The sequence below is a fragment of the Halichoerus grypus genome, chromosome 4 (genome assembly GCF_964656455.1).
Source record: "Halichoerus grypus chromosome 4, mHalGry1.hap1.1, whole genome shotgun sequence".
In the NCBI taxonomy this organism is placed as follows: Eukaryota; Metazoa; Chordata; class Mammalia; order Carnivora; family Phocidae; genus Halichoerus; species Halichoerus grypus.
In genome coordinates this window covers 65,218,194-65,232,572 of record NC_135715.1, presented here as the reverse complement: position 1 = coordinate 65,232,572, position 14,379 = coordinate 65,218,194, and the positions used below count along the sequence as shown (strand labels likewise).

At 36.5% G+C, this 14,379-nt stretch overlaps 1 protein-coding gene across 7 annotated transcripts in view; it reads right to left on the bottom strand.

The window, feature by feature from the left end:
- Positions 1 to 5,982: 5,982 nt before the first annotated feature.
- SPART (spartin) overlaps positions 5,983 to 14,379 on the bottom strand; it is a 28,874-nt gene continuing 20,477 nt past the window's right edge. For all 7 annotated transcript variants that reach the window (XM_036090989.2, XM_036090992.2, XM_078070448.1 and 4 more), the window contains exons 7-9: positions 13,595 to 13,753; positions 13,427 to 13,517; positions 5,983 to 7,484 (exon numbers count right to left, since the gene is read on the bottom strand). In XM_036090989.2, the coding sequence (XP_035946882.1) occupies positions 7,217 to 7,484; positions 13,427 to 13,517; positions 13,595 to 13,753 (518 nt within the window). In that variant the 3' untranslated portion in view covers positions 5,983 to 7,216. The remainder of the gene's footprint in view (positions 7,485 to 13,426; positions 13,518 to 13,594; positions 13,754 to 14,379) is intronic.

Genomic DNA, 14,379 nt, shown 5'->3' with positions numbered 1-14,379 from the left:
TGCTGGGTTTAAGCTTTATTTGCTGTTCTTTCTCCAGCTCCTTTAGGTGTAGGGTTAGGTTGTGTATTTGAGGCCTTTCTTGTTTCTTCAAAAAGGCTTGTATTGCTATATACTTTCCTCTTAGGGCTGCCTTTGCTGCATCCCAAAGATTTTGAACAGTTGTGTTTTCATTTCCCTTTGTTTCCATGAATTTTTTAAATTCTTTAATTTCCTGGTTGACCCATTCATTCTTTAGTAGGATGCTTTTTACCCTCCATGTATTTTAGTTCTTTCCGACTTTCCCCTTGTGATTGCATTCTAGTTTCAAAACATTGTGGTCGAAAAATATGCAAGGAATAATCCCAATCTTTTGGTACCAGTTGAGACCTGATTTGTGACCCAGGATGTGATCTATTCTGGAAAATATTCCATGGGCACTAGAGAAGAATGTGTATTCTGTTGCTTTGGGATGGAATGTTCTGAATATATCTGTGAAGTCCATTTGGTCCATTGTGTCATTTAAAGCCTTTATTTCCTTGTTGATCTTTTGCTTAGATGATCTGTTCATTTCAATGAGGTGGCTGTTAAAATCCCCTATTATTGTCGATGTGTTTCTTTGATTTTGTTATTAATTGGCTTATATAAGTGGCTGCTCCCAGTTAGGGGCATAGATATTTAAAATTGTTACATCTTCTTGTTGAATAGACCCTTTAAGTATGACATAGTGTCCTTCCTCATCTCTTTATTATAGTCTTTGGTTTAAAATCTAATTTGTCTGATATAAGGATTGCCACCCCAGCTTTCTTTTGATGTCCATTAGTATGGTAAATGGCTTTGTACCCCCTCACTTTAAGCCTGGGGGTGTCTTTGGGTCTAAAATGAGTCTCTTGCAGACAGCGTATCGATGGGTCTTGTTTTTTTATCCAATCTGATACCCTGTGTCTTTTGATTGGGGCATTAGCCCATTTACATTCAGGGTAACTATTGAAAGATATGAATTTAGTGCCATTGTATTGCCTATAAGGTTACTGTATATTGTTTCTGTTCCTTTCTGGTCTGTTACTATTAAGCTCTTTCTTTGCTTAGAGGACCCCTTTCAATATTTCTTGTAGGGCTAGTTTGGTGTTTGCAAATTCTTTTAGTTTTTGTTTGTCCTGGAAGATTTTTCTCTCTCCTTCTACTTTGAATGACTGTCTAGCTGGATATAGTATTCTTGGCTGCATAGTTTTCTCGTTTAGTGCTCTGAATATGTCATGCCAGTCCTTTCTGGCCTGCCAGGTCTCTCTGGATAGGTCTGCTGCCAATCTAATGTTTCTCCCATTGTAGGTTACAGACCTCTTGTCCCGAGCTGCTTTCTGGATTTTCTCATTGTCTCTGAGACTTGTTGAGTTTTACTATTAGATGTTGGGGTGTTGACCTATTTTTTATTTTGGGGGGGTTCTCTGTGCCTCCTGGATTTTGATGCCTGTTTCCTTAATTTCCAAATTAGAGAAGTTCTCTGCTATAATTTGCTCCGATATACCTTCTGCCCCTCTCTCTTTCTTCTTCTTCTGGGATCCCAATTATTCTAATGTTTTGCTTTATGGTATCACTTATCTCTTGAATTCTCCCCTCGTGATCCAGTTTATCTTTTTCTCAGCTTCTTTATTCTCCTTCATTTGGTCTTCCATATCACCAATTCTCTCATCTGCCTCATTTATCCTAGCAGTTAGAGCCTCCATATTTTATTGCACCTCATTAATAGCCTTTTTTATTTTGACTTGGTTAGATTTTTCTTTTATTTCTCCAGAAAGGGATTCTCTAGTATCTTCTATGCTTTTTTCAAGCCCAGCTAGTATCTTTATAATTGTCACTCTGAACTCTAGTTCTGACACCTCACTAATGTCTGTATTGATTAGGTCCCTGTACTGCCTCTTGCTCTTTTTGTGGAGGTGAGTTTTTCTGTCTTGTCATTTTGTCCAGAGGAGAACAGATGAATGAGAGAACAAAATGCTTAAAAAAAATGCTAAGATGGTAACAATGACCCCAGAAAAATATATAGTAAACAAATCAGAAGAGAGCTGAAACCAGGGGGAAAAGAAAGGGGTTAAAAAAAAAAAAAAGAACACAATGAGGCTGGTGGAACTAACAGAGCCACACAGTAGATTTTGGGTGTATTTTGGTCTGTTAGAAGAAATTCCCTCCCAAAATTTTAAAGAAAGAAAAACATGTATATATAAAAATAAGGGCAAATACAATGAAGGGATGGAATATGACTGTAAAGATGAAAATTAAAAAAAGATTTTAAAAAAGGAATTGATAAGAAGTTGGTTGAAAAAAATGAAAAAAATATTTAAAAAAAGAATGTGATCAGGTGGGAGACTAGGACAACGTCATACACTAGATTTAGGGTATATTTTGGTCTGTTAGAAGAAACTGTATCCCAAAATTTTAAAGAAAGATAAACTTACATATATATATATACACAAAATAAGGTTAAATACAATGAAGAGATAGAATATGATTACAAAAATGAAAAATTAAAAAAGATTTTAAAAAAGGAATTGATAAGTTGGTTGAAAAAGGAAAGAAGAAAAATTCAACTAAAAAAATAGAAAAAGTAAAAAATAAAATTTATAAAATTAACTTTGAAAGACTAACAAATCATGGGGAAAAAGCCATGAATTCTATGTGCTGTATTCCCCTAGCGCTGGAGTTCTGTGAGTCTCATTGAGGGGTAAACTTGGTCTTGGCTGGCTGTTCTTGCTGGTCTTCTGGGGGAGCGGCCTGTTTCAGTGGTTCTCAAATGTCTTTGCCTGAGGCAGAATTGCCCTGCCCTTGCCAGGGGCCAGGCTAGATAATAGGCTCAGGTTTGCTCTGGGTAGCTTTTGTTCCCTGAAAGCTTTCCGTACAGCTTGGGAGGACGAGAGTGAAAATGGCAGACTCCCAATCTCCGCCCCAGAGGAGCCAAGAGCTCAGGGCCCCACTCCTCGGTGAGCCCTCAGAGAAAAGCAATTACTCCTATCTCCCCGGTCTCCAGCCATACTCCGTGCTCACCCAGCCTCTGACCAAGCGTTTCTATCTCTGGCACACGACCCCATTTGGTCTCCAAACCCAGCAGATTCCTGTGGTGCGCTCCCGCGCCGCTCTTCCCAGGGGAGGAAAAGCAGTCTCCCCGGATTTGCCGCTTGTTGGTTCCCTGCTCGAAGAGTAGTGGCCCGACTGTGCTGCAGATCACCATTTATGGCAACCCCGAGCTGAGAGCCCACTCCTCGGCTCTGTCTTTCCAGCCGGCTTCCCCACTCCAATACCTGAGAGCTCTGCCACACTCACGCACCCCTGGTCTGTGACCCTGAGGGTCCTGAGACCACACTGTCCCAGCAAGTGTTCCACCTCCTGCTTAGCCACTGGAGCGATGTGCCTCAGCGGAGCAGATTTCTAAAGGTTCTGATTTTGTGCTCTGCTGCTCTCTCACTTTCTAGTAGCCAGCTGACGGAGGCTCCCTCCCTCCGTCCTCTGTCGTTCCAAGTATCGCCTGGGATTCCTCTGCACATCCTTCCAGAAAATGGTCGCTTTTCTGTTCATAGAATTGCTATTCTTTTCTTCAACCTCCTGTTAAGTTTGTAGGTGTTCAGAATGGTTGGTAACTATCTAGCTGAATTCCTGGGACCAGATGAAATTTAGGTCTCCTACTACTCCTCCCCTTGGACCCTATCCCGTATCACAGAGATCTTGCTTCCTTGACAGAACACTCTAGCAATTTGCTCCTCAGCTGGCTTCCAAATTTGGACAAAATGGATTGTGTGTGTGTGTGTACCTGTGTAGAGGACACTTGCCATTAGTCACGGTTTCCTCCAATGAATAGCTTCCAGGGTGATCAAACTATTTCTTCACATGTGACAACTTTTTGCATAGAATACATCTGAAGATATTATTTGGGGCCTTTTTTCCCCCCACCTAATCTATGTTCTTAAAGATTTTTTTTTTTAAATTCATCTTCTTTATCTTTAAAGATGAATAGAAAAAAAATCTGAAGAAAAGCTATTCAGAAACAACACAATGTTTTAAGTACTTCTGTTGCTAAACTAAATACAAAATGGCAAAATCCTTTAGGAAGTTTGCTTAAACTTGAGTTTGGCCAGAATAGTTCAGAGAACTAGTTTCTGTTTGAGCAGAGCTTTATTCAGGCTTACCTGAAAAGTGAAATATAAAATGATTTCTGGCTAACAAGCCCTAAGCTTCGCTTTTCTTTGCTTGCCCTCAAATACCTGTGAATACGGAGAAAAAGACAAAAGCTCACACTATCCACCAAAATCTAGGACTGATGACCTATTTGCTAAGATCTTTGGCAATTTTCTACCAACTATCAAGCCAGTGGAATGGTAATAAAACAAAACTAGCATTAAGCAGCTGGAAGTACAGGATATCTATAAACGCCATATGTCCTTCTTTATCTCTGTTTAAGAAAAATGTCTGGCCTAACAATCACTCTACTGTGTGGGTCCCTCCTTTTTTGAGGCTAGTATATGACTTCTTTCATACTGTTCTCTTCGATGTTAGGAAAGATCCAAGGGAACAATAACCTCTCTTTAACCTCTCTGTATCTGTTTCCTATTCTGTAAAATGAAGCTTATAATAGTATGTAACTCATAGAATGTTATGAGGTTAAAATGAATTAATCTACGTAAGAGCACTCAGAACACTAATGCTTCACAGTAAGCACTACATAAACATTAGCTATCATTATTTCTAGACAGCTGGTGCCTGGAGGTGCTCCCAGGAAACTATCCCATACAGCATGACCGAGGGACAGTCTGTAGAGGCAAAATGAGGCAAAACCCTGGTAGCAGTAAATATTGAGAACTGTTTTATACACTGTATCTATTGAGTATCAAAGAGCCAAGAAGAGCTTGGTAAAAGGCTTCTATACAGTGAAAACTGGACCAAGCAGCTGTGATGGTTAATTTTTTTAGTTTGGGCTACAAGGTGTACACACCCTTGGCCAAGTATTATTTTGGATGTGTCTGTGAGGTGTTTCTGGATGATATTAACATTTTAATCAGTATACCTAGTAAAGCTGATTGCCCTCCCAAAGGCAGTGGACCTCATCCAATCGACTGAAGATCTGAGTACATAAAAAGTGTAAGATGGAACTCCTCCTACCTATTTTAGTTGGTATATTGGTCTTTTCCGGCCTTTATACTCAGACTGAAATGGGCTCTTCTTGGGTCTGGAGCTTGCAGGTTTTCAGACTGGAACTTACACCATCTGCTCACCTGGTTCTCGGACCCTCAGACTGGACTAAAACAGTAACACATCAGCTCTCCTGGGTCTCCAGCTCACTGAATGGCTATCTTGGGAATTCTCAGCCTCCATAATTTCGTGAGTCAATTCCTTGTAATAAATCTCTTTATACACACACATGTGCGCACATGTATATTTATCTCCCCTAATGGTTCTGTTTCCCTGGAACACTCTAATACAGAAGCTATACTTATAAAGATTGTGTCTAACTATTAATCTAAAAAAGCAACCCAGGGGAGCCTGGGTGGCTCAGCCGTTAAGCGTCTGCCTTCGGCTCAGGTCATGGTCGCAGGGTCCTGGGATCGAGCCCCGCATCGGGCTCCCTGCTCCGCGGGAAGCCTGCTTCTCCCTCTCCCCCTGCTTGTGTTCCCTCTCTCGCTGTGTCTCTCTCTGTCAAATAAATAAATAAATAAAATCTTTAAATAAAAAAATAAAAAAGCAACCCATAACCAAGTGAGCAGAGCAGAATGAAGTGAAATGGACAAATAAATACAAATCCAATTTTGACAAATCCAATTTTGTGGACCTCTGCTCTAAGTTAACTTTGTAAACTTTAGGGTCCACTACCTGTCATTCCACTTCTCAAACTTAAGACAGAGATTACCTGGAAGCTATTTACCAATTCAATTTTATCTCCACATTATCCTTAGCCTTAGGAAAAGGATCCATTAATTCTAGGTGTTCCCAAAATACAATCCTGTGTATACATTTGAGGCCAAGTAATTAAGAAATAGTTTATTCATAAAGGGTATTTTTAAGACAGTTTCAAATAAAGTCTAATTAATCGAAGTAGCCATTAAAGGTTCAGAATATCATTTATAATCAGTAAACAAAAATAAAATGCCATTAAATATTTACTTATGTATTTGTACCTTATAGGTCTGTAATGTCCTATCTTCTGCAAGAGTGGAAACTGTTATACCTCACCCACCATGGATTAAGCCTAAAGCCTTCACATTCTTTACCATGATTATAAATAGAAGCTTTTCTTTCTAATAATTTATTGGCTTTAACATATACAATTCCAATGACTAAATCCCAAAATAAAAATATATTTACCATCCAAAAAATTGTTTTTTTTTTTTTTTTTACAAAAATTTAGCCTCCTGGAATAACTTAAAGAAGTAGATATGGTAAAATGATTTTTAAAGTACTTTTTTGTCCAATTAAGATGATGATAATCACTTCAAATTTTAACACAATATCAATCATACACCAAAATTTCCTAGGCTCCTAGTAGATCAATACCAGTCTAAATCCAGAAGACTTAAAAATCTCTTTGTATTCATTCTAAATCAGAAAGACCATCCCCCTTCCTAACAAAGAGATAAGCTACCAAATAATTTTATAGAACCTCATCTTACTGTTCATGATTAGCTTATTCCCTGTATTGAAAAAGTCTTTTAAATGTTATCTGAGAATTCTCTTAGTTTAGGATTACAGTTGTTTTTAGCTTACACACTGAAATTCTGACAAGCACCTAGAAAAAAAAAATCCACAATTAGTGCAAAGCCAGCAGACAATATTTTAAGTCATTCTTCCAAATACAACTAGAGCTAAGGTTACTAAATGCCAAATTTTATGTAAATATATAAGTTCCTACCTTGCTTTTTGAAAGACAGCAAATACAAAAATAGTTTAACATTAGGTTTAATGAAGTTTATAGCGCATGTATTATTAGTCTTATTTTAACTGCAAAAATATTTTAGCCACATTTAGAAAAAATAAACTTAATGAGAATATAACCCTATATTTCGAAAGGCCAGATGCAAGAATACTGATTCTTTTCCTTGTAAGCAGAATACATGCCATAAAGCTTATGAAACAGTCACTTCATAGGAATGAATGCATTTTTAAAACACTGGTTAATCTGTGGGGAATTCCACATTTGCCTATTTAACAAAAATACATCCACCTTGTAAGGCTTTGGTATAGGTGATTCACAGCACTTCCATCATTTCTCTTTCTTCTTTGCCTCACTCTTCTCCAGTTCCTTTGTCTGCTCACCCTTCTCCCTTTTCATGTTTACATTTGCTCTTCCTTCTTGATTTCTCCCCTTATCAATTATTTTATAGTCTTCAAGGAGTGTTTGTCCTGTTTCTTTTGCAGTTTTCTTCACCATTGCTTTGATACCAATGTTGTCAATATTATAGGCAGTAACACCAACATTGATGGCAGAATCTACTGCATCATGTGTAGCTTCTCCTGCAGTATGCCCATATCTTTAAAAGATTAGAAAAAAGTGTAATGAAATTATAAATACAAATTAAGATCTTCTGATTTAGTATTAAATAAGTCCCATGTTTAGTATGTTATTCCTGAAAGCAAAATAAAAGGTTATGTTTCAATTTAATTAATAACTTAAAACACAGTAAAGAATAAAATCAAGCTCTGCCAAGGCTGTATTTCTCCTTTAGCAAAGACTGTGAAAATAAACTCAGGCTAGCTAAGATTAATGTAATAAAGACTGTTTATGTTGAAGAATAAAATGTAAATTATAATAAAGATTGTTCATCAGTCATTATTTCCCTTTTTTTAACCCACCCCTTCTGGAAATAGAAAATTTTCAATGAAGCAACTATAGGACACAAAGAATCTATAGTCACTATAGTTTCGAGTTCTACCTTAACTAGACTTTGGTTAGGTCTTTTATTTGTTTTATTTACTTTTTTTTAAAGAGGGAACGGGGGTGGGATGAGAGAGGTGAGGAGCAGAAGGAGAGGGAGAGAGAGAATCTTAAGCAGGCTCCATGCCCAGGGCAGAGCCCAAGAGGGGGCTTGATCTCACGACTCTGAGATCATGACCTGAGCCGAAATCAAGAGTCAGATGCTTAACCGACTAAGCCACCCAGGCTAGGCCTTTTGAAGTATCAGAATTGGAGACTGTCTTTAAGAAAGATTCTACAACACTTTCTCCCTCACTCCACTCTGCTGCAGACTCACTGGCCTTCTTATGTTCTTTGAACCCATCAAACACACATGTGCCACCTTAAGACCTTTGTACTGGCTGGTATCCACCTAAACTATTCTCACCCCAGGTATTCACATGTCTCACTGCCTCACCTTCTTCCTATCAGCTAATTATTATCTTCTATCTCACCTATTTCAACTGCCTTACTCCACATGCTCCACCCCACTGCCCATCAATCCATCCATAAGCTGCTCTTTCTTATTCTATAACTTACCACGTGCTACATGCTATAGAACTTATTAACTCCCATTGTTTTTGCTTTGCTTATTGTCTTGCTAGAATATAAACCCTATCAGAAAAAGGACTCTGCCATGTTCATTAATGTATCCTATGCACTGAGAACACTGCCTAACATTTAATATTTGTTGAATGAATAAAATGATTAATTACTGCCCTATCCACCACACAGTTTCTATAGCATCAAATGTATAGCAAAATGTTTGGGAAATTATAAAAGCACTATACAAAAGTAGTTATTATTGACAATTACCAATATGTGTTTAATACCATTTCTATAAGAAAATACAAGTAAAAAGCTTACACAAAGATACTAAAAATTATCTCACTGCTTTTTCTCTTTACCCTTTTAAAAGCACCAGGTTTTTTCTTGCTTAGCAAGCATAAACTTAAACAACAAACAAAAAAAAGGCAACATTTTACAATTTTCTCCAGGACACACTGAAGTTTCCTAGGTGCTTTGTGACCTGTATCTGGACATTTTATACTAATACTGGATCTGTTCTTTGAATTCACAAGTCCTCTATCACCATTAGTCTGGCCTGGAACAGTGGACTGTGATCCTACTAGCTTGTTCATGCTTGTTTTTTTTTTTCCAATCTCAGTGCTAGAAGTGTGAATCTTATTATGTTCCCGAATGAGGATTCCATTCTGTCCTGTGCCTAATGTTAATAATTAGAACCAGAAGATGACAGAACCTACAATTTGTCAAACCGTACATCTATACCACTCTTTTTAAAAAAGATTAATTATTTATTTGAGAAAGAGAAAGCACGTGTGATTCGGGGAAGGGGCAGACAGAAAGGGAGAGAGAGAATCCTGAAGCAGACTCCTCACTGAGTGCAGAGCCAGACACAGGGCTCAATTCCAGGACCCCAAGATCATGACCTGAGCCAAAATCAAGGGTCAGACGCTTAACCAATTGAGCCACCCAGGCACCCCTATACCACTCTTGATTGGGGCTTTCTCACCAGTTACCAGACATCAAAACTTCTTAACTGCCGTCTGCCAGTCCCTGTTGCTTTGCAACCCCTCGGCATTCCATAGCATTTGCTGATTTTGCAGAAGACATGGAAGCTTCTGTCAATCAAGCCCCCACAAATACTATCATCAGGTGGCAATGGCTAAGGTTAAATGAGAAGAAAGAGGCGGTAGCAGTTTCAGCGCTGGAAGAGTGAGCCTAAGTCTTGGTTGAGCAGGTTTCTCTTAGGGCTTTTCTTTTCCAGGTCTGTGTGAAGGATCTGGAAACCATATTATGTATGAAATTGTTAAAGGAACTGGGAGTATTTAGAAGATAAGAAAAAGTACGTGAAGGACATGATGATAATGTTTAAATACTTGTATAGTTACCATATGGAAAAGAGAAGACTGATCTTATATAGCTCCTGAATAGATGCTATATAGAACTGGTTTTGGGTAATATGACATCTGCCAAAAGAATTACCTTCAATGAATTTGAATTTGCCCCTTCACCTGGTGCAAATTTAAGGGGGAATTTTAATTAAAATTCACTAAACAAACCAATAAAATACTGTACCTTAAAAAGGTAAATTCCTTATAGAAAAACAATTTTACTAAGTTTATTCTTCAGAAAAATGTAGAACACACTGTATCTTAGAACAAGATAAAATTTTAATGAGGGGAAAACAAAAATGGATCTAACTTACTAAATTTATAGGATTTTCCTCTTAGCAATTTATTATTATTTTTTTTAGTTTATTTTTTTTTTAGTAATCTCTATACCCAGTGTGGGGCTCAAATATAGGACCACAAGATCAAGAGTCACACCCTCTTCTGACTGAGTCAGCCAGGCACCCCATCCTCTAAACAATTTCAAATGGGAAAAAAAAAGGAGCTTAAAGGTGAAACTGAAACTATGTAGATAAGTGATGAATTATTGCAATACTGCAATTAAATATAGATTTGAAGTTATTGATTTTTATTGTTCCTGTAGGTCTCATGTTGCTAAACTTAAAATAAGACAAAAGCATTAACGTAACTGACAAAAACAGTCTTAATGAATAGTTCCTACACATTTACCTAAATATTTTAAGAATTATACAGATCCTTAGATAAACCATTAATAATCAAGGAACATAATCTGGAATCATAATCAAAACCATGAAAGGTATAAACAATATATTTCTCTAACACAATCTGCGTTTAAATATGCCTAAATGAAAAGATAATCTTCTGTATTGGCTTGTAACACCAGAAATCAGATAAGGAAGTATATATAATACATTTGTTTTTCTCCTAGGCATAATGCATGTAATTAGGCAGATTCAAAACAACTTGGGAAAATAACTTATCATAGGCAATAAGAATACAAATTTTATTATACTATCATCAGTTGGATTTGAAGAGAAAAACGCAAATGCTTACCCTATCAAATACTTTTTCGAAGTGTAAACAAATGTAATTTCATAAATATAAAAATATCAATTTACTACATTTACATTCATAAATGTAAATTTATGTAAATAAATGAGAACTAAAATGAAATAACTAGCTCTTCCATTTCTTCAGTGACAATATCATTAAGTTATTACTGGTTTAATACTTAGTTTCTTCTTTTAAAAGACAATTTCTACTTCTGGGCCAGACTATTCATAAGTGAGGAAACAGTATTACAAAACCCTTTAACATCCCCACTGCCACTCACAACTTTCCAAGGTTCTAATTAAATTACTGCTAAGACCAAAGCAGCTATTTTATAGTTAGAAATACAAACCTACTTAACTAAATTCTCACCTGTTTTTTCACTCCATGAATCTTTGGAGTAAAGGATAAAGAGCACAGCAATACATACCATAATTAAAATAAATTAGCTCAGAACCGCTATTAGAATGTCCTTTTCATCATATTAAGATCTCCTCACTAAAGACCAAAAATATAAAATCTACACCAAAACCTTGCTAGTTATGTTAATCCCAAACCTTTAATAAAGCTCTACTTAATTGTACTTAGATAAGCATTTTTTTTTTTCACTGAAGTAGGAAATGGGCAAAGCCACTGGAAGCATTTACTACTTTCTAACATGACTGCCTACTTATTTCTGCTAACAAATGATACTGGTAATATAAAAATAATTCACTTTTGGCCTAAAAGGCACTTCTGACTTTTTTGGGCTCCTGCAACAAAAGAAAAAACTATTTTTCTAATTACGACTGATCCACCAAAGTAACCTCACACCCATAAAACAAAGAGTATTAAGAGATCAAGGCTTTAAGTACCAAGAGGTAGTAAGCTGGAAGACTTTATATTTCCACCAAAAGAATTTCAGATCTATTCTGTATTTTCTTTGCCAAATCTTTTGGTCAAAATTGACACTCCAAGATGTTATGTTGCTTTGACTCAAAAGATATGCATGCCCCAGATGGAGATCAAATCAACTCAGACTGGAAATTAAGTTAGTTTTTCCTAAGCCACAGGTAATTTACTATAGTGGCAGGGAATGTAAATGCATGATAGATAATGGTTTCTAACTCTAGATACTAAACTTGCACAGATGTCTCATCAAGGACAGGGTTGGTCCAGTACTGTTCTTTCACACTGCATGACACAAAAAGACCTGGCTTACATCCCAGCTCTACCACTTACTAGGGCTATAATCTTTAACAAGGTATTTAACAGCTCTATGCTTTGGCTTCCTCATTTGTAAAATGGAGATAATAGTGTTAAAGATTTCTGCTAACAAATGATACTGATATCTAAAAATAATTCACTTTTGGCCTAAAAGGCACTTCTGACTTTCTTGGGCTCCTGCAACAAAAGAAAAAACTATTTTTCTAATTACGAGTGATCCCCCAAAGTGGGTGGCTCAGTCGGTTAAGCATCTGACTCTTGATTTTGGCTGGGGTCATGATCTCAGGGTTGTGAGATGGAGCCCCACATTGGGCTCTGTGCTGGGCATGAAGCCTGCTGAAGATTCTCTCTCTCTCCCCCCCTCAAAAAAAGAAATACTGTTAAAGATTAAATGTATATATTGAAAAGCACTGAACACAATGTCTGATACATAAGTATGAACTCAAATGTTGTGAGTAGATAATTAAACAAATAACTGAGAGTTGAGAATACCATTAGTATTACTTTTTGGTTTCTATTTTTTTTTTAATGTTTTATTTATTTATTCATGAAAGTCAGAGAGAGAGAGAGAGAGGCAGAGGCAGAGGGAGAAGCAGGCTCCCCACTGAGCAGGGAGCCCGATGCGGGGCTCGATCCCAGGACCCTGGGATCATGACCTGAGCCAAAGGCAGACGCTTAACCATCTGAGCCACCCAGGTGCCCTACTTTTTGGTTTCTAAATAAAAATTTAATATTAGGCTTTAAACTAATTCAAACTCGGGTCCTTCTACTAGATTTAATTTTTAGACCTAGATTCCTCTAGGACTTATAAAGAATAAAGAGCTAAAATCAGATGATCCTGTTTTAAGTCTCACCTTCAATAGTTATCAGATTAGCTTGGGCAGATCACTCATTTCTATGTTTGCCCACTTCTTAATATATGAAATAGATGACATACCATCTGTCCATTCCAATAAGAATGAACAATGGTAGAGTCAAATAAGATGTGACAATATTTAACATTCTTTGTATACAGAAGGGGCTAATATTAACAAGGTAAAATAGATTAATTATAATTCAAGTTTTTCCCATCAAAACTACCAGCAAAATCACCCATCACGAACATGCAGTTAATAAGGTATTCAGAAACTACAGGCTTTTTTTTCATTTAACTTATTCTTTGCATTAATGATGAACAAATATAACCATTAGTAATATAAGGCAAAGTCACAGTAATTCTATTAATTTGCCTAAAATATTATTAAGAAAAACAGAGTAAAAAAATTTTGTTTCATCAGATATTCAATAATGACACAATCATTTTAACTGTCCTGAATTTTTGCAAATGCTATAAGAGATTTAGTCATTAAAATGATAAAACTCAACTTACTTGTATTTGACAGTTTGTACAGTTTCTGCTGAAACATTGTTAACAATACATCTGGCTGCACATTCCAATCCCTGCCAGACAGTTGAAAATCCTGCAAATATATTTAAAAGTAAGTAAAACTACAGCTAAACAAATGGACTTTCCTAGTCAAATTTACGGGTCTGTTACCTTGAACACTACTTGCTGCTACGACCATAGCACCATCCAAGGGAGACTTCCCATTTCTGTCTTTTCTAAGAGATTCTGGAACAAGTTTGCTTCCATGCTTCTTAACGTGTGGAGCTAGTTCCTTTCCAACACAATTTGCTACAGTGCAAACTCCGTCAACTAATATAACCATAAAAAAAGGAAACACTTAGAAAAAATTTATTCTTCCCTTGATTTTACCACTCTTACTTAGCAAAATTCTTACATGAGCATCTAAAGTTGTTTTATTGCATAACTTAGCATTTCTATATAAGGATGAGAACCATAGCTGGCTAGTTTTTAAACAAAGGCTATTATTTGGTTTAAAGATATGTTTGCAGAACGTAATGATTAAAACCCTGCCTCTTAAATATAATGTTCTTTTTGGCAATTTGCTTAAAAGAAAACCAAGACTGCTACAATGCAAGACTTGTAGGTCCATCTTTCATGTTGTCCAGCTATGTGTACTTCTATGTTTTCTCCATACTGACAAATATTTCACTGAAATAGTAATAAAGTATTTAAGTCTATATAAAAGTAAACAAACCAAAATCTGATTCAAAGAATAATGAATACCAAAAGATAATCTTACTAAATCTAATGATAATTCATTAAGGAGTGATCTGGCCATCTTAAAATACCAAACTTCAGATCTATGATTCTCAGAGGAGAAGGAATTAGAAGCATATTACTTGGGAAGGCTGACACCAGAATCACTGGATCAGCTTAATTCAAACAATACATACCTCCCACTTGATCCCAACTAC